The 25,988-nt window shown below is 37.6% G+C and overlaps 2 protein-coding genes across 5 annotated transcripts in view; one reads left to right on the forward strand and one right to left on the reverse strand.

Annotated features, from left to right (window-relative positions):
• ZGRF1 (zinc finger GRF-type containing 1) lies at positions 1-25,913 on the reverse strand. The gene is made up of 27 exons (XM_033007129.2): positions 25,869-25,913; positions 24,557-24,672; positions 24,369-24,449; positions 24,189-24,245; positions 23,575-23,760; positions 21,393-23,216; positions 19,860-19,958; positions 18,586-18,691; positions 18,393-18,499; positions 18,033-18,183; positions 16,407-17,065; positions 14,729-14,867; positions 14,008-14,192; positions 13,353-13,540; positions 12,620-12,759; positions 11,358-11,504; positions 9,262-9,376; positions 8,184-8,443; positions 6,911-7,070; positions 6,160-6,237; positions 5,162-5,309; positions 4,061-4,188; positions 3,609-3,732; positions 2,990-3,166; positions 2,735-2,869; positions 1,883-2,144; positions 1-498 (listed from the first exon to the last, which is right to left on the reverse strand). Exons 2-27 carry the CDS (start codon positions 24,605-24,607, stop codon positions 389-391), a joined length of 5,817 nt encoding a protein of 1,938 aa, XP_032863020.2. The 5' UTR covers positions 24,608-24,672; positions 25,869-25,913; the 3' UTR covers positions 1-388.
• Positions 1-25,988, forward strand: part of LARP7 (La ribonucleoprotein 7, transcriptional regulator) — a 61,969-nt gene that overhangs the window by 7,100 nt on the left and 28,881 nt on the right. For all 4 annotated transcript variants that reach the window (XM_042796358.1, XM_042796359.1, XM_042796354.1 and 1 more), the window contains one exon: positions 542-671. The gene's annotated coding sequence lies outside the window, so the exon portion shown is untranslated. The remainder of the gene's footprint in view (positions 1-541; positions 672-25,988) is intronic.

Consider the following 25,988-nt stretch of genomic DNA (forward strand, 5'->3'; position numbering starts at 1 on the left):
TCAGTCTTTCTCATTTTATTTTGTCGACATCCAAAGATTTAATAAACCAAGGACACACAATATTCATTTGAAGAAATTACTGATTTGTAAATATGCAAGATGACAGAATTGTTCCAAGAGATGATTTTACATGTGTATCTAACCTGAAGAATAGTGAAACACTAATAATACAATTAGGAACTTTGTAAGCATAAAAGGATTTCAGTTATCAAGCAGATAAAGCCACTTTATTCACTTTTAGTCATACAAACAAGGGGTCAAAACAGAAGTATCGGTGCACTGAGACACAAAAATTTCCCACATTAAATATAAATACTAGATTTGCAATCATTCTGATAATTTTTATAGACACACAATTAGTATCTTCTTCATAAAATAGGCACACATTTCACTTTTTCTTATTCTGTTCTTCTTCCTTCCGTTTCTCCAAATAACACTTCAGAATGTCGTTTAGCTGCTGCTCACACTGGCTTACATGCTGTAATCCATTTTCCCATCCTGAAAGCAGCAATAAACAGGTTAATTGTATTTTGCTTTACAGCATCCATCATGTAATTGGACTGCGGTGTTGTGAGCATCTATTTCCCCAAGCCTGCAAGATTTCTACTTTGAAAATTGTTCTTCAGAGTTCAACCATTAACAAGACGCCTCCTTTGATGTCATCCAAGTAGGTAAATAAAATAATGACTATTTTGGTACCTCTTCTTGCCGTGATGTGTTCCTGGGACTGAGCACTCCCTTTGCAGTATCTGTGAAGGTGAGGCCCTGTGCCCTCCAAAAGGGGATGTGCCTCAGTGGGTACTGGGGCATCAGATTCAGCCAGGGTTTAGTGAATGTACTTTAGAGATGTGGACACTATTTTGTCTGTCAGTTCTCTAGTTCACAGAACATTGCCATGGAATAGTTTATGATCAAATGTAACTAGTGCTTTGAGATACAAACCGTCCCATTTCAAAGGGGACTAATTCAAGTGCCAAGGAAGGGAGAAACCCCTCTCTCCACAGTGCGCGTACTGCACAGCAGAGAGAGGGACACACAACTAAGGGGCTGTTCAGGCATTTTAAACACCTTCCAGCAAAGTTGCAAGGGGTGGAGTCAGGCACTGTAAGGTTTTTTTGCTGTTTTGGTTGGTTGTTTTTTTTTTTTTAAGCAGGATTAGCTTTCAAATATGTAAATACTCAATTGCAGTAAATGTCACTGCAAATATGTGGAAACTGTAAAAAACTGATTTTCAAAAACTCTTATTTCCCTCTGTGGTCCAATAAAACAAACACATGTATTCACAAGACAGCGATCTGCAAGCAAAGCAATCAGGAATTACTTGGTAGAGTTAGCTGACCTCCAATAGCATTTTTTTTTTCCGAGCAGCTCAAAATTTATCTTCCAAAACCAGTAAGTCCCTAGTTGCAGAGAGACACTGAGCATTTTTCTTTCCTTGATTTAAGTACTATCCATTCAGAAATACTGTTGTATGGAAGAATTTGTTTGTAACTTCTTTCTGCCTGGGTCTACTATGTAAAAGCAAACGGGGAAAGGACTAGAAATGCAGCAGCGGGTTTCAGCTCTCCTTACTAGTGTGCTCTCTGTGTAGCTGTCTGATGGCATCAAAAGAAGAAAAAAAAAGTCCCATTACTGCTTAACAAATATGCTTCAAGTATCAAAACAGTTTGCAGGTAAAACTGCAGTCATGCAGCTTGCACACTTGCGAATACTTGCATTTTCCTGCGATATACTGTATATGCAATATATATACCAGTTTATATACTATGGACACTATATATATTCTAGATATACACTATAATATATCAAGTATATTATACATAGTTTTATTAAAAGAGATGAACTGCATGGTTTCAAAAAATACAGGAAAAGAAAATATTACCTTTGCAGTGATGAATTACTCTTCCCCACAGCCTGTTCCTACTTAAACAGGCCAGATTTCCAACAATCAACAAATGCCTCTTTGCTCTTGTTAGTGCAACGTTCATTCTCTTTTCTGAGTCTATGAACCCAATTTGTCTTGTTCTCACACACGACAAAACAATGATCTCCTTCTCAGCTCCTTGGAAGGCATCTACAGTGGACACCTGGACAGTTTTAACTTCAAAAGCCTCCGAGTGTGCGCCGCTAAGCCAGTGCTGAATCTGCAGACAAATGAGTATGGGGGGGCGATGAGTTACGCTACCCACAGTCTTGAGCAAACACACTCAAGTCTGAGTCTACCCAAGATGTGAACTAAGAAACCAGAGAGGGCAATGGCAGTAAAACATCAGCTAATCACACAAAACCACTGTGTAATGTTTGACAAAACACTGCTGCATTCGGTCTGGCAACCGGGACATTCGCTCACTCGTCGCAGCAGCCATGTCACGCCTTGGATGACCGGCTGAGGCGCAACTCCAGCCCCTGCTACCTGTCCTCGGCACGCACACCAGTTTGTAACAAGCCCTAATTCATTTCTGAAAGTTATGTACTGCTTAGCTTGCCAGTTTTCTGAGCGTGCCTGTGGAAGGAAAAGAAATGGAAAGATGTGTTGCCTTTTTTTTTTAAATCAGATGTTTGAAAAGGTTTTGACTAATTTTAGAGGAAAGAAATACAGATTTTTATTTTTTTTTTTAATAAGGGAAATTATGGTGAATTCTAGTTTACTTATCCAGTGTCTGTTTCTCACCTCTAGTTGACTCTTCCTAGTTGAAATAAGAAAACTCATTTATTGATGATACATTATACAAACCTTACACATCTGTGATTTATACAGAGTAATCACACCAATCGCAGATCCTTCTATTCCACTTGCAATCAGAGACTGGATGAGCTTGACTGTAAAATGAATTTCTGCCATGTTATAAAAGCTGTTGTCTCTTTCAACCTGGAAATAGGGGAGAAGATTTCCAGTTTAGCTCTCACAAACAGCAGAATGCAAAAAGAAATTAAATGAAGGAAAACCTATAATGTTGACTTTTTATATAAGAAAAGTTTTAAAACTTACTTGCTCTACCCCATTAACACTATAGAAACATAGTGTTGGAAGCCAATCCAATAAAGGACTTCTGTCTTTCTCGGAAACACCGTCTATCAGATTTCCTTCATAGAACAGCTCGTTGGCTATGGCACTAATAGCAGGGTGACATCGGTACTGTGTCCGAAGTAGTATTGTTTTATGTCCCTAAAGAGTTGTGATATAGAAAGCGTGACTAGGAAAAAAGATCATTAAATATTTTGCAATGCCAGTTAGGTCAGGCAAGAAATAAGTGGAAACAATTCCTGCAGTAAGCTGGCTTCACCTTCCTACGTTCACTTTAACAAAAGTTAGAACAAATACTATAGCACCCGATTCTTCTACCTGGACTGAAGGCTACACAAAAAGATCAGAAGGCAGAATCTGTCAGTGTTTTTCAATCCATTCTTGTTTTATATTTGTTACGCTTAGAATTTTCTGTGCACTGTGAAAATAGCATTTACAGATAAATGAACTAGAATGGAATCTGCTTAATTAACAGGCTGAAATACCGATCCTCTGACATCTAAACCAGAACTCTTCCAGTGACTTCAGTGGACCTACAATTTCACCCTCCATCTTTTCTAAAGATGTGGTTAGTAGTACATACCATTAAGCAAAGCCGGTCAAAGAGGGTCTGCTCCAACCCCTTTCCGTGAACACTCTCAGACCCTGGAATAGTTGGCGGTAGCTGCTTAGGGTCTCCAACAAGGACTAGCTTCTCACACTGAAACCTAAGTTAGAACGTTGCAGAATAAGAAAAAAGTTCTAAAAGAATATGCCAAACCACTCCTAATGGAAGCGTGTGCTGCGTTTATCTATCACGGATTGCTTTTCACCAGGCCCCCTTTTCCATCACCCTCTTTCCACAGTCAGGATAGCACGGTAAGTCAAGGAAGGCACCTAAGAGAGCAAGCTTCAATTTACAATTACTCTGCTTGCTTTCTAAGGTGAGACCTCAGAGATCACGTTCTTAAAAAGACGTGCCAGTTTGGCAATTACCGGAGGCTGTATCACTGCTAAAAGTTCTCTCTCTGCTGAAACACAAAAAGAAGGCTGTACCTTGCAATAGGAAGGAGGGAAGCGGGTTCAGTCATCTGACTGCACTCATCCAGCATCACTACAGGAAACTTCAGAGTATTCAGACAAGGGAACGGGCAGGCAGCACAGGTCACTCCGACCACTTTTACCTGTGTTATTAGTGAGGGGAAAATGGGTAGACACAGAGTTAAGATCTTTTAATAGTTCACCTCTGTGCAGTGCATCACTGTAGCTTCAGCACCTAAATTAATTTTTAGCAGCTTTTAGCAGTTCTACTGCATGCTGCGTTGTATTCACAGGGTCTCAAAAAATTATATTCTAACTTCCAACAAATGGCACCATGCATGCACGGAGATGGATCCAAGGTTACCATTTCTTATGCTCGGGATGTTTATACGTTAGAGTCGTTCACAGATTCATGTATTTTAAGACCAGATCTGGTCTGGTACAGACAGAGTTCAGATTACACAATCCTCCAAAACCTTCTGAACCCCAGCAGCAAAAGTGGCAGCAATGACCAGTAGGAATAAGCACAAGAAACAAATTGCTCTACAACAAGCTGGGTTTTTTTGAGTCTAGAACTGAGGAGAAAAGGCAAATAACTGGAAAGACCAGAAATTGAGAAGATTGTTAGACAGGAAGTAGTAATCTTAAAAGGTAATACTCTGATGAAAAGTTACCCACAATATATTTGAAGTCTTTGTGGCAGTTGATGTGATAGGATAGATTTAGCTCAGTCCTTATATTTTACCTTTTTTGACTACATAAATTTTTGTTTCAAGGTGACAGCGCAGAATAGCTGTGTGCACAAATTTTTGTCTTCCCACCTTGTAAACTAGATTGGTAATATTAAATCAGATGGCAATAAAGCTCATAAAGGCTTTTTGCCTCATATCACTAAACAGGAACTGAAAATTCATCTCAGAGAAGTCATATACAGGTAAGACACTAAGGTATACCTGTAGAATCAAACCTGTCTGAAAAATAAAATGAAAACATTCATTTTATTTTTCAGAACTAGAAGCTTGGCAGGTGTGAGAAGAGATTCCCAGTTTCCACTTGCTGGGCCTTGTGGATGAGATAATGAATCCCCACTTTCCCATCCCATCACTTCGACTGTACCTGTTGCAGTATAGTTTTATTGGTCCCCAGTTTATGTTGCTCAATACTCTTCCTTACACATATTTTTTCAGCTGGAGTTAAATCTTCTTTCATGAGAGCAAGCAGCTCTTTTAACTGTTCATTTTCATTTCCTGAGCCAGCGTGTAAACTTCAAAGAGATTTTATAACAGGCATTACAATGACCGAAAATAACAGTGCTTTTGGTGTTTGGTGAACACCCAATATAGAAAAATAATCATACTGTACACAAAACAGTACTTTACAGCTATGTACTAACCTATTCTGAACCCAGCTGAGACAGACTAGTTTAATACCTCTTTTCAAAACAGACCATCCCACCAGCTCAGACCCTCCCGCCCCAACCAGAGACATACGTGGAGGAAATGACTTCTCCGAGCACACAGCTGATTTCAGAGCGGAATAGAACTGAGGAGACATTTTTCATTCTTATACCATTTTATACCCTTGGCATGCAACTGACACCAAGGAATGGTAATTTAATCTTTATTCATCTTGAGCTTTACTTTGGGCTCTCAAAAAGTACTATGTAGATTGCTTACTTCTAAGGAGTTAAAGGACAAACGCCAGAACACTATCGCAAAGATAACTTGGCCACGTAGTAGAGAATTCATGAGTTGTTACCAATAATTTTCTCAACATAAAATTTATGATTACTTCCTCCTAGTTCTTACCACTACAGCAGTACAAACCCATTTCAAGTCTGTTTTGCTTTTCTTCCTGGTGTAAACTCCCAAATCTGTAACTGCCATTATTTTGTTCTCCTCTACTGCTTCCCATTTAAAAGCATTAGCTCTATTCAGCAACAAATGACATTCCCAAATCAAGGTAAAATTTCTCTGCCACTGGGGGGGGTTGTTCCCTGAGGTAGGCATATTATAATCACATTTTTAATTACTTCAAAGCAGTAAATTTTACAGCATGCATACTATCATGAATCTTAGAATCGCTTCAGATCCTTCAAAGATTCAAATTCTTACCTATGGGGAAGAATTGCTTTGGTGATTTTCCTAATACTTCCCACTCTGATAAAATCCTCAAATCCAAGATCAAGTAGACTTCAAAGAAAAAGAGATGGTAAGCGTTAACAGAAATGTAAAAAGAAATTCTGAAAAATTTAAAAATGGTTCTGGAAAAGGCTAACGGACACATCAGAACACTGAAGAACACAAACTTATGTGATTAACCAGATGGATTGTGGCCTGAGTTACTTCAAGTAAATCACCTCATTGTGATTTGTCTCAAAAATGCTTATTGCCTTTATGATTCTCCTCTCATAAATAGTCTTCCATTTGTACTTTCCCTTCCTTCCTTTATCCTTTTAAACCATGAGTTTTATTTCAGGTTAGCGTCACGCTGAAGCTTCCCACATCTGCCTCTCCCTGCCTCTCCCTCTCTTTCCACCCCTCCTTCCCCTGCCCCTACTGCTACTTCCTAAAGATTCCTGAGCAATACTACTTTCTGTCATGATGGATTTTAACAGTAAATTTGATGAGAGAAGAGCCCGATATTGGTCTTGTGTAAATTTCCACAGCTAGCCTTACAGTCTTTCAACATAGGCATTCTGTGCAAAGGAGCAAGGGTAAAATTAAAGCCTCTGTGTGACACTTTCCTGGGGAAGAATGCAATCTTTTTGAAGTGTTACACTGGAAATGCCAGGAAAGTTATCGTTACCATACAAGTGCATTGTTGTTTTTGGAAGAACAGTCTGTAATAATCTCAGTAACCTACCCCAGCAGTACCCTGTCAACAGCAATGTTGGTGGAAGCAGCAATCAGAAGTTTCCATGGAGCTGGTCTTGGACCCTCTGTAGCTTCGCTGCTTTCAAAGAGCTGTACTAGGAACAAGATCACAACAGACAGCAGATAGCTCTTTCCAGCTCCAAAAACACCTGGCATTTTGGAAGAAAAAGCCAAAGTTACAGGTGAAAACTTTCTAGAAAGTACAGTTTTAATCAATTGTTATAACTTAAGTTTATTGTGTGAAATGTTACAGTGCGATTCCTGTAAAAACATTGCACCTGCTTGCTTCAGCAGCTCTAAGTACCCAGGGGCAACCAGTTGCCGTACGCTTTGCGTTTACTGCCTGAAGTAATTTTACAAAAAAACTACAGAAGAGGAGAAGCCAACATATTTTTCCTTAATTTTCTGGTTGAATACATGCATTACTTGCTAAGGAGTGTCATCAATAGATTAACATAATACAAATTCAAGTATTTGCATGCACATCCCTCAATACCACGTCCTCAGGTACAGAACAAGGTATGAGAGATGATTATTTTGGAATGACTGATAATTTTAACTAGACTAACTAGTCTGAACTAGAGCCTAACAAAAGCTCAGGCAATTTAAGTCTGTGGTATCTGTACTAAGAGTGTCACTATTGCAGCATACTTACTTTGACAGGTTTATCGTAACTGCTTATAAAAAAAAATAAAAATCTCTGAACCAAGATGTTACTAGACTTTTTGTGCATGTTGAAAAGGGATAAAACAAAGATAGAAGGAAGTATAAAGCAGCAAGGAATAACACGTAATAGAAAAAAATTATCATATAATTTAGAAAAGCTGATACATGACAAAGTTTTAAATATGAAAAGAAATAAGCAGAAGACACAGATCAAAGGTTCTATGCTGACAGAATGGATGTCACAATGTCAAGGTCATTATCACAGGGGCCTCATCCAATAAAGTAATTTTCAGGAAATGCATGAAGTAGGTAAGGACAGCAGCATTATGAAAGAGTTTAAAACTATATTCCATACACAGAGGCAGTTTTTTCAAGCTCATCTTTTGCGCTACATTTAAAATAAGTCAACATTTACTTAGACATAAGAATCTCCCTTTAAGTCTGACTGGGATTGTAAATATATGATTAAGGAAACAAGTCTACTGTTTCATCACTGAGAGAATTTCGGGCTATTTCACTAACTCTGGCATTACATCTTAATTAGCATTTTTGAAAAGATACAATAGCAGCAAACGTCACAAGTATTTGCCATATACCACGTATGATTGTGATAGGGAAGATCGGATGTTCTTCCACTGGTTTGGTGTTTTCACATGAGGTCATCATCTGAGCAATCTGAATCAGTGATGTAGCTTGATCCGGGTTCAATGAGAACGCTTGGATCATCTTTTTAGCTAGTCCCATCGCCACTTCAGTGCTGACAGGTCCATACATCATGGTGCGTTTCAGGTTGATAGCAGGTGGAATAAATTTTCTTTTGTTGACTCTATTAGTAGTTTTTTCAGAATCAAAATTCCTAAGAAAAATACAGTTGTCAAAAGTTGTGGTATAATACTGCATATGTATAATTTGTATCTCATGGTTTTGATACCCATCGGACATTGAAATGCTGAGGCTTTATGATTAACAGCTGACATAATTAAAAGTTGCTGCACCCTGACATACACCTGAGCTGTGTATTCCTGCCCCTTCTTACTTCCCTGGGTGAAAGCTGGATCATATGAAAACGGCTTTTGGATTTTATCGTTCTTGCTGTATGTTAACACTTGCAGTCTGACTCACTTCAAGGCTATGAGACTGACAGAATTAAGAATGGTAGAACAACATAGTCAGAGGTAGCGGGGATTAATTTAATTACTTGTTTTATACAGTGAATTGGGAGTAGTCTTGGAAATAGCCCTATATTGCTCTGACTCTCCAAGATAATATTTTATTTTTAGGTTTTGTGTCAAGTGACTAAAAATTTGGAAGGAAAAGCAGTTCCACTGAACCCCTGTGAAACGTATACATTAACTTAATACAGATGAGTCAGTGACTGTACTATCAGTCTAATGGTCATAATAATGCCAAATATGAATCTCTAGGTTGTAAAACATCAGCTGCAGCTAAGTTTAAGAAAAAAACTTTACAACTGAATTAGAGTTAAGCAACCAATAGAGTTTCCACATAAATGAAAATTGCATTGTCAACAATTCATTCCTTGCACTGTTTTTCCAATTCTAGTTTTCCTCATCCACCTTTTAATAGGGCAAACTCAACGGTACTTTTGTTGGGTTTTTTTCTATATCTATTGACATATTGTATGCTCACAGTATCACTGAAACAGTAACTTACATTTTTAGTAGATATGGTATTAGTGGTAATGTAGATGGATTGAAGTGCTCCTCCATATTTCTTAAGGATGTAAGCTCACCACTAGCATTACAAACCAGCAAGGCGTGAACAAACACTGAAGAGGTCATAGAAAAATAAAATTAGAAAAAAATTAGATTAGCCAAAATTTCAAATCAGGTAAATAAATTAATAACACATCAAAAGAGTAACTAGCCTCCTGTAACAGAAACCAAGTTAACTTAGTTACCATGTCTGAATATTATAGATGAGACCTATTAGCCCTTCTTTTCATCTGCATTATTTTCAAATATTTGTGATTCCAACACTAGGAACCTTCTGGGAAGGAAGCTTAGATAAAAATCCATACTCATTTTAGAAATACTTGAGAAATTTAGAAGGCTTTGGAATTTAGAAAGTGAATTTTGTAAGTAGGCTGTCTGCATCACAACAGCTAAGCAGAGGTTTTCTTACACAAGACAAGACAGGAACACGAGAACACCTCTAACGGGCCAGACTCAAGTACCATCTAGCCTGTTTCCACAGTGTACAAAAGTAGATGCCTAGGGGAGAGTATAAGAACAGAATAAGTATTCAATCATATTTTTCTGAATTAACTGCCAGTTTCCTAAGGTTCTGGGGCTCAGGGGTTGCCTAAGTAACAGGTTTCCAATATGTTTAGTAACCCACACACCTCTAATTTTGCGGCTGCTTATCACTGCCAACAATTAAACATTCCTTAAAGTTTTATTTTCATACAACTTAGGGGTTTAGTTTTCTAATGGTTATAGAATTATGCAATAATCTGTATTTATGATCACAAATAAAGTTAGGACGAAAAATTTCCTAAGAAAAAATAAAATGCTGTGATTCAACAGCACTAAGCCTGAAAAGTTCTATATAAACTCTTCCAGTCCCTGACTGCTCGAGAGATCCAGCCCTGCAATTCACACTCAGGGAACAAACAAATCAAACCCTCCACTGTCTGCTGTTGTATTTTTTTTTTTTCCTGTATTTTTTAGTCTTCTGAATGTAATTCAGAACAGGAGTTTAACATAGGCTCACTCAATTGTACTTTGCAGGAACTCTCTCCCCAATGATTAGATAGAAAGCCTAAAAAGACTAATTTGTTATCTTAAAAAAAGCCTTTTGTGATCGAGCATGCAATTTTCATATTGCATTAAAAGACAGTGAGTAGAGGTATATTACGACTAGCTCCAGAATGACTACATAACACATTCTTTATCTCTTTTACAAAAAAAAAAAAAAAAAAATACCAAACCAACCCAAAACTTAATACAACAGCAAAAATAGGAAACTTTTGCATCATGTTTGGCAGCCCATTTGTCATTTTTTTGTGACATCTGTAGCAGACCCACACAGTTTCTCTCTCTGTACTTAAGGCCCACTAACCTTACTGTTTCCAAAACACTGATGACAAAATATGACAGAAATACTCCAAACAAATATGTTAAAACCAAAAAGGATAGCTACAACTTTGTTGGGAACAGCTTGCTAAAGAATAAAAATGTCAGCAGTTCATTAAAAACCATCAGTGCTAGGTTTAGTAATATTTTCTTTTTAAAATACGACAATGAAAATAACTAAAATTAGACAGATTTGTTTCTTCTGAATTTTGAAACATCCATTTTTTTAGTCATTCTGGGCTGTAGCAACAAAGGCATAGAAAGGAATGTCAGGACAGCTAAATCACAGATTTCATATGTAACTTTTAATATAAATTTTCCATAGTCAGTTGTTTGAGGTTTCTGTTTGTTTTTCAAGGACAGTAACAACATATTGCCTTTACCTACACTCTGGCAGTCAATTTACATTCTATATTAAATTATATTATCTAATACATTATTTATATTGTCCTCATTTTTTCATCACCCACTTAGAACTTCTTAACAGCTACTTCGCAGTTTTAATTGGATTAAGTACTGGATTCAAATTACATATTCAAAGATACAAGTAAAAAAAATACTGTGAATAATGTATTCGTTTTGAGAAATTCTAATCTCATCCTTCATTGCTGGCCAGATTTTTCCCTCAATAGTTGTTTTCCACAATTCTGATTTATTTGGTGTAGAACTCACTATTTGATTGCCAGTTTGAGGGACAGTAGCCTTTCAGCGGTAGTAATTCTACTTCATTGTTGGAGGATGGTCCAAAGAAAGCACTACTTGCAATGAAAGTATCAAGGTGATCAAAGTTCAGAGTCTTCGAAACAACCCAAATATCATCTGTCAAAAAAAAAATACACCGTTTTCATAAGCTTCTTCTACTGCCATCTTTTAAAGGAAATGAAGCTGGACAAAATAGCTCTGCATTTGCTATGTTGCAAATTAAACCACTGCTAACATGCATGTAGGGCTTAGTGACTAAAGCAATAAATAATTTGTAATTCTTCTAGTACTTACTGTCTGAAATTGAGAGTAACTGTAAAGTTCTCCCCTGGTGCACTTAGCAGCGTTTGACTGCTCAAAATTGCTAAGACTTCGGGTTTGCCAGAATATTTGGAAGAAATCACTGAAGTTAGTTAAATCTAGTTAACCACACTTTTGCCAAAGAACAGCAAGTACCGAAATAAATGTACATTTCCCCTTCCTTTTCAAAATTTGTCACACCCGATGAGACTAAAGCTTACTACACTGCTCCTACAGCATGTATTGCAGAGCACAGCAAGGGAGATTTCAAAGTTAGGAGCAATAATGGTGCATAGCTATTTGCCTGTAACAAAAGGGATCAAAAACTATCAGACCCAAGTAAAAGTTTTGCCCATGCAGGGCTTCAGAATTTAAAGTTGCAAAACCCTGATTTGTTAGAACATTTTGGTCTGTACATAAAGTGTGCAAACATGTTTGTTTCTGCCCAAATTCCTTTGCGTCATTTTCAACAGCAAAGTGAACAAACTATGAAGGTACGGGTATCAATTCCACAATTACCAAAGTTAAATAAACTATTGAGATGATCAAATCACTGAATGTCCTCCAACTTTGTGACATTTCAGTAATTTAGAAGAGATACGCAACAACTACTGAAACACCAATTTTTACATCAAGTTTGCCTTAAATATCGTCTATTTGAATATTGGACTTTCCTGAAACTTCACGATTCACAGATGTGATATACTCCAAACCCAAGGACATAGAATTCATATTTTTCTAAGGTAGCTGGACATTTACAAGAAAAGATTAATTAATGAGATACTCCTTTGCCCTTCTAGAATGAGAATTGAATTATCAGGGTTGTCAGGCATTTAAAAATAAGATTCCATTTTTCTCTTTCAGATTACAAATTAAAACTGTAAAAAAGTACATGACATGGACAATTCTTCTGATGCTTAATATTTGCTTACCTTTGCTATAGAGAGAATAATGTTCCTTTTTGCTTAGTTTGAGGTATAATTTGGGTTTGGAATCACCATCAAATCTGGCAGGTATATTCATATATTTCTTGAACTTACTACACTGCTGTGTCTGAATTTCAAAGGCTTTCCTGTTAAATTGCAATTTTAAGAATGAGTATGTAAACAATGGGCACATTTTGGATTCATCATCAAAAATAAGAAAGCTCCACAGATTGGACTAAATTATACAGAGCAGATCTTGGTGGTTGCTCATCATCTTACATTACCAAGATTTACATACATTTATCTTGGCTGCAAAATACTTCTCTCATTCAGCCATAATTAGTTTCCCCTACAGTTAAGCAGCACAGAATAGCCTCTGATACAATTTCTAATGTTAAAATTAGAATCACTAACAGAATAAATCAAATTCTCTTATGAAAGATTAAATGAACAGTAATTCAAATGCAACAATCATAAGGGATTTCATTAAGCAATTGATCAAGTTGTTGGTAAGCAGTTTTGATTCTTGCTGAAAAGAGTGCCGACTGGAAATGCCATTGCTATGAATATTATTCCTTCACTCATTTGGCTTTTACATTTCTACACAGAACTGTAGCCTCTTTAAACACAGTTAGTGAAAGTGTCTGTTTAATGGTACTGAAATCCAGAGCTACTGGATTATTTATAAAACCTTCAATTCACAGAGCACTTGTGAAAACTACATAGTGTTTCAGAGTACCTCACAAAAAGCTGGCATCCCTCATAGAGAGAAATCTTTTGACTCCTGAGGAATGTCCCAATACTTTTTATATCATGAAACACTACATTAGGCCTGGATTTTATCTGTGCAGGGTTCACATCTTCTATCCACTTGAAAAATGAACACTGCTCAGCTTTTGGGGCATCACAGGTATAGAAGAACCGACCCTAGGAAAGAAGTGGGGGAGGGGAAGACCATTAGGACATTCAAACAAACAAGCAAAAAAAAAAAAAAAGTAAAGCAATGGACCAGTACTTGCTGCTATAGAAATAACCAGATAAACACCTGTGTTTTCACTGTGTTTGACTGAAAAACATAAGTGTGTTCCAAGAACTCTCAGTTTCTGAAGCCAGTGTGTGTAATCGTACCTTACAGAAATCCCACATAACCTAGAAAATTATAAATTCAGGTCTTTCTCTCTACATATATAAAGCTGTTTCTGTATGGAAAAAACTATTACATCAACAATGCAAGACCCTAGTGGATACTAAACTGATCTTACAAGCAATCTCTATAACACGAGTTTAACCTACAATTGTAAATCATACAGAATTGCCCTCTTATTGTTCATGCAATACAGTCTATATGCCAAACAAATGCCCCAAACTGTAAACAAACAAGGAATAAACAGCACCTTGTTTTGACCTTCTTTTTTAACCATAACAAGCTTAGCAGGATGCATGTGATTGCAGAGTGGAACGCAGCTTGCTTTGCTCTCACTTTGCCCATCTTTCAACGAAGTGTAAAATGATACATCCACTTTTGAAAGAGCATTGTGTAATCTTTGTGACAACTCAAATAGCATTATGTTTAATTGCTCTTGACATAGGAAGGAGAATAAAACAGTAATTAGCACAGCCTTAAAATGGTTACACAAGTACACAACATTCAAACAAATACATTTTCATTTGAAACTTTCAATCCCAAATCTAAATCAAAACCTTTAAGGTGAGTCCTAAAAGACACCGTGTGACTGGAAAAATTCACGTTGCACATGCAATTAATCTGTTCTAACTGCCTTACTTTCATACAAATCCCACTTAAGTATATGACTCCAAACAATCCAAACACTAAATAACTGTTAAAATACATAAATAAAAAGCTTACATAGGAATCTAAAGACTGGTAAGCAGGCACAAGGTGACACAGTTAACGGAAGTGCACTACTCTTTTGGTTTGTCTCTGCAATTCTGGGTATAGAGTGAACATATTTCAGTATATATATCCAAAACCAAATGCACAGTAGTTCCAATAAATGATACTGATTATCTCTCTCCCTCTCATCCTGCTTTGTGAAGCTTCAGTAATACAGTTTATAAATGACAGCATTTTACATAGCGTGGTGTTAGACATACCTGTTAGAGCAGCTTTAAAAATCTGTTTGTAATGAACATGAGACTGAAACACGGTTGGTATGGAAATCTTTCTTTTAGGAAGATTAGCATACTTTACTTTATCCACATTAGGAAAAAACAAGTCAGTACTCATTATGTCCTAAAAAACAGAAAAATAAACCATCAAAACGTGCAAAACCCTGAATGAGACAGATTTTGATAAATGGCTACTGTACAGATATGCCAAAACCTATCTATTTTTCTTCTCTTCTTCCTTTTCGGCTTTTATATATTGTGCTCTCATTAATAAGTAGAACTAAACAGAAGAAAATTCGGGGCCTTATTCTGCAACCAGAACTTTCACCACAAAGACTGTCAATGAAGAATCGGTTTTCTAAAAGCAAAGTACAAATCCTCTTCACCACAAACTTTTACAGACTTTGTTAACTCTAAGTACAGGAGCATGTATTCAATAGGACTGCCAATGGGAATAAAATTAAGTACACCTGGAGCTACAGCATATAGCTTGGACTGCCATTTAGGATGTACCAGGAAGTTAAAATGTGCCCCTTGGCAAACAGCCTGCATTTATAATAACACAGATAATACTGTCAGAGGCTTTAGAGTAAATTATGTAATTCAGAATCATGTTTTCAGCCCTAGACATGGGGAAGGAACACACAAACCCCATCTTTAACACCATTTCTACACAGAAATAAATCCATCAAATGAAACTATAGCACAAGTAGTACATGGCTGGGGAAGGAAGAAGCAGCCTAGAGAGCTGTGGGGCAAGTGTGCATACCACAAGCAATCCCTGTGCCTACTACTCTAGCTGGTCCTGAGGAGCTACTTCCATGCATCTGCACTGCAGTGGGCATCAACTCTCTACACAAGCTTTTTAAAATCCAGTATATATGGATAATATATATATATAAAACCCCACACAACGTGTATACCAGTGTGTATATGAAATAGACTAGTTATTTCCACACCTCTATTTCACAGTAATATTTTACTGTACAAACAGTTTAAAAGAACTAGAAAACACTGCATACCAAGTTTGCGTCAGAAAAAAAAAAAAAAAAAAAAAAAGGAGAAATCTAACATTTTTATTAGCACCCAAACATAGCCATTTGACAACTTCTGAAACTTGACTTGTGGTAGGTATGGGGTTTTTTCCCCCTATTACTCCATTTTTTTAAGACAGTCTACTGGTCACAAACAGCTATGCTGATTTTTTAGGTGCTTACTCAATGCCATAAGTTACTTTTCCACAATGAAAACTGAAGAAATTTAAAATACCAGAGACTACCCTTGGAAGCAAGATATAGGTGTTCATTAAAACAATGCTGATTTCACAAGAAAAGCACTTCTTGAAAACATGTTCTTACCAATTATAGATGACAAAACAGCCCAAGAGCTTTTATTTCATCTTCCTGCCATCAACATTCAGATTAAAAATCTAAAGCTGGCACTGTGTGCATCAAGGAATTACCTTTACAAAGGATCAGTCATGGCACTTAAATACATTAGCAGCTGCTGTTCTGTAGCTGAGACTCTTGTTTTATTAGGTATGTAGAAACATTTTGTCCAATCATACTGATAGTATCTTGCAGGAAATCTGATAAATGCAGTTACTTTGTCCAGAAAAATGTGTTTGTCACTTACAACTACATTTGCTTGAGCAGTTACACACCTGGCCATCTCCTGTTACAGTGTGGCAGCTCAGATGACTTAACACCTTTTGTGTTGCTTCAGCCAAAGGTGTCTGACTTAAGTGCAGAGAAAGTAACTTCCTCTCTGAAATCAAATCTCTGTTGTTGGTATTGGCACAGCGTTTACCAAGCGTGCTCTCTGCCGCCGGCAGAGGTGCAGAGCCGGGAGCACTTTTATTCACAGCACTGCTCTCCCCTGTGTCACCCCGCAGCATTCCAAAGATGTTCTCAGCACAGATGTCATCAGTCACCTCCCCATCATCGCTGTTTTGAGTTATCGAGTCACACTGAGTACTGTTTTGATATTTTAGCCACTTGCTTTGTCTATATTGTGAAGTCACATTAGGGAACACTGGTTGTACGGATTCCCTTTCTGTGTCTTCCGTATACTGTCCAAACACAGAGGTTTCATAATTTCTGTCCTCAGGGCCAAAAGCACTAATAGGAAATACCACTGACTTGCTGCCTAAATGGGCTGCTGAAGAGCCAAAAGATTGCTGGACGTCCTCACTGTCAGTTGGATAAACTGCATCCGAAATCCTCTCAGCGACAGGAAGAGTGACAAAGGGAGTTCGTGTTTTAACTGTGGGTTTGATTCTTGAGAGGCTGCATTCCTCTGGGTAGCTGGATTTCTCCCGTGCTGTAGGGCAAATACATCTTACAAGCAACTTGTAGCACTTATGGACAGCACATTAACTTCAGATGTACAAAAAACTGTGGTAAGAATTCTAAAGTTCCTCCTTTTACATCCTGTCTTCTAATTGGCAATCTCTTTGTATCATGTCTATGCAGTACCACACTAAATTTCCATATGACATGAGTGATTTCAACTGTGATTCCTTTAATACTTAAATCCCTATATTCAGAACGCATTTCTGTAGGCAGTCTAAATGTATAAATGCTTGGTAGAAATTATTTAAACATTATTGTGTTTTGGAGGTCATTAATCTGATATTCTTGGTAGGTCAGTGACAGCTGACAACTGGAAAACAGCCACCTTAACATTTGCTCCTTTTTCCAAAAAGATCACCCACAAAACTGTGTAAATTAATATTAGCCAATGTAGATAAATAGGCTTCTAGTACCACAAGCATCCTTTTGACTAAATTCACTATCAGTAACAAATGACAGTCATTGATAAGTGTCAGCTGGAAGTGGGTCAGAGGACAGCTGACTACATAAAAAAAACCTAAAATCAGGTAAATAAACGAAAACATTAATATAATTTAAAAGCTTTGCTTACAGCCTTTTTTTTCTCCCCCCAAACTAGAGGCTGAGTTTTCTATACAAGATTATATTCTCCTGAAAGACTTAAGCAGAGTAATTTAATCAGTGGCGGGGCAGGAGGGGGAGCATAGAATTCAAGGTTAATTCAGCTGATTTGGAAAATATTGTTTAAAATTGTGCTTAAAAAAATAACACCCTCCCCCCGATGAAACATGTGTGACAGATAGAAATCAAACCCTGTAGTTAGCCAGACATATCTCAGTGTATTTCAGTGCCCAGGGTAACTGTCTTTTATAGTGCAACTCATTTTGCTTCAAAAATCCTCAAAGATTTTCTAGAAAAAGTATTGTAAAGTGCAATTATAAACAGTAATTTCTTACTCAGAAACATTTCTGAAAGTTCTGGTTCACTTGGCAAGATCCCATGTATTAGGGGCTCCTGGATGTCTCCAATAATTTCCTCACTTCCTGAAGCTGGAGAAATCGTAGAGTCTGGATCAAGTGTGGAAGTCAGTTCTACTGATGAAATCATCTACAGATGAAGAATTAATATGTCAAGTGAATGACTGGAAAAAAAAAAAAACTTGATTATGGCTCTTCTGTCACTATTCTCTCTCTGTATCATTCCAAACAACTGAAATGCCTCTCATGAGAAAAAACAGTTTCAAAAATAAGAAAATGCTACCATGAACACAGATGAAATAAAGCCAAAATGATCTAGAAGAGACAGTCAGTTCACACCTTGTCAGGTCCCCCTGAAGTCCACTGTGCTTGTCTTGGAGCAGAACGTAAAGGTGAGCCAGACATTGTCCGTGGTGGAACTTCAGAATACACATTCAATGCCAGTGCTAGGAAAGATACACAGAGGACAGAAGTAATGAAGAATAATTATTCCGAGGCCAACTGCTGCCATTCCACTTTTACTTTCACTTACGGGACTGATCTGTTCTTGACTCTTTAATAATGTTAGACATCTTTTGAAAATTCTCTTCTCTGATAAAGTTGATATCATCCTTATGATGACTTCTTGAACCTGGAGACTTGACCAAAAAAGTATAAACAAAAACTTGGTAGAAATGGAAGTTTTTATCCTCTAAAATATCCTTGTGTGAATCTTATTTCTAAATATAATTCACCAGTACCTCTAGCCCATTCTGGAAGTAAAAAATTAAATATCAATTTTCTTCCACTATTTTAAATACTGAAATATATACTGCATTAGAAAAAAAATATTTTCTTTAACATTGTATGTCATGTTTCTTTGCATCCAGGAGGAACAGAATTATAATCCAAGAAAAAAAGTTTTAACCCTTGCTTTGAACCTCTCTAACAATCATATACCAAATTTCAAATCCAGATTCAAAAAAGAGGAAAAAAAAAGACACAACAAGTTACATCTTGCAAACACATAGTCCTATGACAAACATGAGTAAAAATAATTGCCTAACTGCAAAGTTTTAACCACAGCACACTATGTTCAGATCTTGGTGATTTTTATATAATTGTAGTATTCTAAAAATGAACTCGTTTATCCTACATTTACAGAATACTTTCTTGCACTAAGGTTAGTAAGAATAACTTTGAAAAAAATGTTTTACCTGTCTGAAGTCAGAAGGGTCATAATTCCTTAAAAACAGGGGTGACAGAAATCTCTCTGCTGCAAACTCCGTATTACCTGAGTTCTGCCATCCTAGCTGTGAGCAAGGAGCTCTCAACATGACCTCACTAGCTGCTGATCCCTTTACTTGGTGCCCTTGAAATGCAACAGGCTATGCGATATATTGGAATTATCATTAACTGAAAATAAGTACTGTTCTGGAACTATCTACAGTCAATAAAGGTACTTTTCATACATATAACAAAAATAATCTGCTGGAAACTGCAGAAGAGAAGAAAAAAAATCTATGCTTTTTCTTTCTCTTGCACTCCTGCAACTCAGCAGCAATGAAGATTTTGCACAAATCTATGTCAACAGAAAATTGATATTCTCAAGTAGTATGTTTAGTCTCCTTTTTGTATTGTAAAATTTGAGTTTAAAACTCTCAATGGGAAAAATTCCCACAGAGAAGTGTACCAAAAAATGATGAAAAGTCTATTATGAGGCTGGTTAAATATTTATTAGGGCTTCTTGTAATAAGTTGCAAATAGTAAACCGTTAAATTGAAATATAACACTATACACTATACTTCAATTCTACAGAAATTGTACCTTTGGTTGGCAGTCTGATGTCCTGGGGTCTCTTTGGGCCACTGCTATTGGTAGAATACATGCCTCTGTTTTTTGTAATAAACTGTCCACACAGTTGGGCTACATACGAAAGCATCAAAAGTTAATTAGCCTAACAATTTGATAACTTTTCACTTGAAATGGTTAAGCTAAGCAATCTCTTATATTTATACAAGAGAAAGCATTTTAAATTATAGCCTTTTTAATTGGAAGCCAAAACAATCCACAATAGGAGTAGCTTTTCAAAAGGGCACAGGAGAAAGATTAGAATTTAATCTCAAACATCTTTCACTTTGGACAGATGGAAAGAAAAAGACTACCAATACCATTGGACAAAAATCAGTGTGAAGCATCAAGCACAAACAGATTTGCCAGTGTATTTCAACCCAAGTGCTAAAATTCCTAGGGGACGTGCATTCAAGAAGATAGTGAAAAAACAGAAAAAAACTGATGGTAAAAGATAATGGGGTAGGGAAGAAGTACTAGATATACTAACATGATACTAAACTTAACTATTACAATTACCATTAAGTTTCTTGTCATACATTAGGCCTCCTGAACATTTATTGGCAATGGGGTCTGCAAGAGGAGATACCATCTGTTTATAGTATCAGTTTTTTAGTTAATGGCCATAACCCGTTTCTAGCTCAACCTCTACAGTTTCATAAATGAGAAATTTATTCAAGAAGCCTGGTGGAAAATTAATGTATTTTGTACAGATATATATAGTCAAAAATTGGTTACCATAAGGCCAGAAGAATCAAAGTATGAACAGGAAGATGCCTGTATACTTTCTGAGTAAGGCATTTCTGTAAACTGTTTTATAGCTACAAGAGATGGAAAAGCATAGTAAGTTAGTTATAGTACTCTTTCTTTAAATGAAAATATCTGGATATTTACTGGGCTTACAAACCATACCCATGTAAATAATCGCACAGTTAGGATTTAACTGAACTAAAGGAACAAATACACAGGCTTGGAGCCCACATTGTTGCTTTAAACACTAAAAATTGCGTAAGGGAACCTTTATAACACATCACTCCAAAAGTATGATTTCTGAATATGAATTGTCCAGCAGGAGAGGCAAGAATACAGAAGTCAAATCGGTAGTCAGACAGAATTCACTTTAAAATAGAAGCTGACCTAACCTTCATCTTTCACAAGGGGTTCAAATATCTCTTTAGAAGTCTCTGGTTCATATAATATGCTATTATTTTCCTCCATCTTTTGTAAGCTTTCTAATGCTGTGCTATGTTGAGTCAAAGCTCTTATAAGAGTGATATTGTTTACCCAGTCGGGAAGATCTGAGGAATTTTTAGCCGTTGCTGTGCATTTCAGGCAATCTGTTCCTATTCTTTCACCTTTGCAGGCTGCGTGAAAGGCATTTATGCTCTCTCTATTTTCAAATGCAGTTTCACCTATTGCTGTTTTCTCTGGAGTTGAATGGTCTTTTCCTAAAGGATATATAGAACTTCTGGAAAGGAGTGTATCTTCCTCACGTGAAATGCCAAATACCTTTTGATGGTCTTCTGCACTATACTGGAATGAGCCATAGCAAGGATGTGATTTCTGTGACAAAGCCAGCAAAGGACTCTCTGGTTTAATGTCATCACTCTTAGTACCCCAGAAGTGTTCTAAAACACCACCTGGGGCCTTCCTGCATCCAAGCTGTATGACATCATCTTCTGTCCTTTTGTCCATTGCAGGAATTATTCTACTGGTAGAAATACATGAAGTACTTTCAGTTTTCTCAAACATACTGGTTTTAGGGTCACATTCATTAACATCTGTGTCACCAGGCAAAAGATCAGAGTGCTTGCTTTTTATCCATGATACACCATTAACAGTATGCAGTGCACACCCATTAAGATCCTTCTTATTGTTTGTGGCTTCAATACTTAATCGGCTTTCATTAATCTCTTTTATGTTGCGTCCATCACCCAAAAGTTCCACTTCAATTCTGGTCTGGTCTGCAGAGTCTTCTGCAATTCTCCCTGTCTCTCTGACACTGATGTCACAAAGCTGAGATGGTAGACCCCCAGTGCAGTGATTTCCATCATTCTCTCCATCAAATGTTGAACATTTGACTTCGGTTTTCCTGTGTGTCACTAATTCACAGCAAGAATGAAGACTCAATGCAGCATTTTGTACTACATCTTCTCCCTTTAAGCAATCTGGACCTTGTGAAAGCATGTCTCCTTCAGCAAGCTTATTTACCTCTCTTTCACACAGGTCTTCATTGTCTGTGTCGTTAAAATCAAAAGACTCTATTAGATTAAAGTTAACCTCCATCACCTGTTCATCTGGACCACAGTCTTCACCATGCATACTTAATTCCTCCTCTACAATTCCACTTTCAGTTAATGGTATGCCCAGAGAGAGCCCCAGGTCACTAGGCACTCCTTGTGAATTTTGTCTTGGCTGAAGGTCACTTTGCAACTTCACAGATGAATTCTCCTTAAGACCATTAGTCCCTGAATGCTCCCTGTATGTGGGGAGATTTCTTTCAAAGGTGACTGGACTTGCTGAACGTGGTATGTCACCTGAGGATGCGACAAACTGACTGTCACTTATTATACTTATGGTGGATTCAGGTAGAAAGCAACTATTTGTATTGCAGGGATCATGTAACTCTTGACTCAAATTATCTGCCTTTTTGTCGTCCCTCTGTCCTGTGACTTCATTATTACAAGGTTGTTCAGCTAAATTTAGAAGCATTCCAGCATTCCAGTCCTTTCTGTCACTTACAGTTCCCTTCATAAAAGGCAGGTGCTGAATGAGTCTTTTGGCAGGGTTGCCTGATAAAGCAGGTAGGGTTGTGCTTTTTTGGTTATCGAAACTATCTGTGCTCGATGCCTGATACCTAGGACATTCTGTGACTTCAGACATTGTTTGCTCACTGCATCCTTGTGTTCGTTTAGAATTCAAAAGAGCTATTATCTGTGCTGTGCTCCTGATGTTGTGTGACACTGCTGTGTGACCGGCTGCCTGATTACTAGATTGGGCACGCCCAGGAATTAGAGGAGAATCTGGCTTCACAAGGGACTGATCAGGGTTTCGTGTCTCTGTCTCCTCACATCTGTCAAGAAAAGGAGCTGAAAGCAGTGAGGAGAGAGACATGTGTTCTCTCTCGTCATCTGTACACACATCTTTATAAAACTCTGCAGATAGATTTGTTTCTGTCTCCTTCTTGCAAATTGTAGAAAATAATGGAGAGGTAATATAGAACTTGGATTGAAAAGTACCCTGATGGTGCCGAGATAAAGGCAATATAGTTGTTTTTTCTCCATCTTCCATTGCTGATATTTTCTTTTCAACTTGGCGTGGCCCTTGGAAACCCTAGGAGAGAAATTTAAAATTAATTTTACTTATAAATCAACTTCACATTTGGTAATCAAATGTTGAAAATAGGGCACACTATAAAATAGCTCAAGTAGCACATGACAATTCCACAGGTGTCTAGAAATAATCTCAAGACCTTGTGATTTTCACTGCAGCCTTAGCAGTAGCAATTCTGCTAAACCAAACAGATTTGTAAACTCTGGAAAAAAACAGCTACTAGTAACACGTTCTGGCTTACAGTTCCAAAAAAACCAGTAAGACATGATCTATATATCTACCATTCATTAAAAGATGCACCCTTTGTGTTTTAAAATGCATGATAACATCACACACAACTTTCAAAACAAAGACATACTATAAACTTCCTTTTTAAGCCAACAGGTGGACGTCTTGGAGGCAGAACACCAGGTTCTTCACCATTTCTATCCACTGCTGGAGTTTCTGCTTTCCTCGGCTGATCTTCAAAAGATTTTTCATTCCCTTTTAATGATTCAACTGTGATCAAATATCGTTCACTTTCTAAATTATCTCCAGCATTCACCTAGAAAAGAGAGAGCAGCACTGCGTACATAAAACAGTGCTATACAAGAAACAATACGAGTCTTCTAAATACTTATATGTAAAAATTTCAGAACCTTACACCCCGTATATCACAGTTGCCTTCTCACTACTCTAGATTAAAATATACATATACTTGAAAGCATTAGTACTTAGCTTCAAGGTAATGTATCACTGTAGTACACTTCTTTTGCCCAAAATGGAATAACATTCTATAAAACATTGGTTCTGGAAAAACTGTAAGACTTATCAGTAAAAACAAACTGGTTTTGCTTTCCATTATTTGCACCGCAGCAGACTTTCATATCCACAATAAATACTGCCTTAGTTACCAAACAAGAGTTTGAAATACTTCCCAAAAACACAAACTACAATCAAGCAAAAAATTTTAAAACTCCAAACAAAATATACCTGAGATTTTATAAAAATACTCTCCAAACATTGTCCTTTATCATCAAACAAGATAGCCTGCAATAAAAAAAAGAGAATTTTAAATAATGAATTTTATTTCACAGATCAACAGATTGCCACTGACACTCCATCAGTAGCAGATGATATTAAAACCAGTACTATTAAATCTGAGTCGTTCACCTTATTTCCACCAGTTCTAATCCTCAGAATTCCATCTTGCCACGTTTTTGATTTTTTCACTTTTTGGTGAGTGTATAATACCTGTTTTAAACATGTAAAATGTTGAAGAAATTAAGTGTTTAAATAATACAGTACCTACAGTGTCTTTTATTTCTACTTAATTGTACACAGTGTTAAAATTCACTTACAGTAAATTCTTGAGAAGCCATTGCTTTAGCAAAACAGTCATCCAACAGCATATATGACAAATATTCACATCTTCATACAAACTGAGAGACAGGGAAATGTTCAGAATCCACCAGAGCTGTGAAGGCAATGTATTGGGAGAAAAAAATAGATGTCAGTTCACTTTCTTTTTTTCCCCCCCTCAGAAGAGAGCTAGATGCAAGACAACGTCAAAACAGCAGGATATAGCAGATGTGCTCTATTATATATATTGAAAATAAACTAACAGAAAGACTACTAGTAAAAAATGGCTTTTTTATAGATGCCAACATATTTTCTAACTTTCAGGGGAATTAATTCACTTAAATGAATAGCTGGCAACACTGAAAACTGCAGCGATCATACTGCTATTAAGAATTATCACATTATCCTAAACATGCTTATTTGCACCTAAAAAAAACCCCATAGAAACTATTAACTGAATAATTTTTTTACAAGTTTATTGACTCTAGAGTTGGTCATGCATGCTTAATTCATGTTAAAGATAACTGACTCTCAAAACCAGCCACCCATGAAGTCAAGGCACTTTACATATTTCAAGTTAGATAACAATAACTTTAAAAATAACCGTTGATGCTGAAACCAGGAACAAATCATGATAAAAGCAACAAGCCGTCTCCGGAAGCAGGGACTTACTGCTGTACATGCTAGCTTATAACATTGGATCAGTGCTGCAATTTCCATCCCTGTTTGGAAAGCTGCACTTGCAACTTTAGGCCAGTCTATTAACAGCACCCCAATTAATACGATCACAAGAGACAAGCTGAGATTGTCAGCTCCTCATGTGCTGTGAAACAGTTTAAACCGAGGAGGGAAAGAGCTCCATCCTGTTCCTTACGGCTGCCCCTTCTTGGCAGCCCCTGGCTGTGTAGTAAGGCGCGAAACCTTGGAAGGGGCCACCCTTAAAGGACACAGAACGACTTCTGCAGCTTTTAAAGCAGCTAGATGAATGCGAACGCTTACTCTAAATCACCCCGGAGCGCCGCGGGGAGCAGGGACGGAGGGCAGCGGCGCCAGCGCGCGTTCATACAGACCTGCTAAACCCGCATTTCCCCACGCAGCCGAGACGGGCCCGGTGAAGCCCCTATTTAACCCCCTCCGCCACAGACATTCCCTTCACCACAGCGGCGCTCACCCAAGGCCGCCGCACCGGGGAATTTCGCCCGGTTCCCGCGGAAGCTCACCCCTCAGGGGAGCCCGCCGGCCTTAGCCCCTTCCCCGGCGGGACGACTGGCTCCCGCTGAGGGGCCCAACGAACGCCCCGGCAATACCCACCGCGTACGGGCGGACGCGCAACCCCCCGACACCCGCCGCGCTCCCTCCTGACGTTTGAACTTTCCCGCCCCTTGCGCCGCTTGACGTCACAGCGCCCCGACGCGGAGCGGGCGGGCGGGC

The sequence above is a fragment of the Tyto alba genome, unplaced genomic scaffold (genome assembly GCF_018691265.1).
Source record: "Tyto alba isolate M040663 unplaced genomic scaffold, T.alba_DEE_v4.0 Super-Scaffold_23, whole genome shotgun sequence".
In the NCBI taxonomy this organism is placed as follows: domain Eukaryota; kingdom Metazoa; phylum Chordata; class Aves; order Strigiformes; family Tytonidae; genus Tyto; species Tyto alba.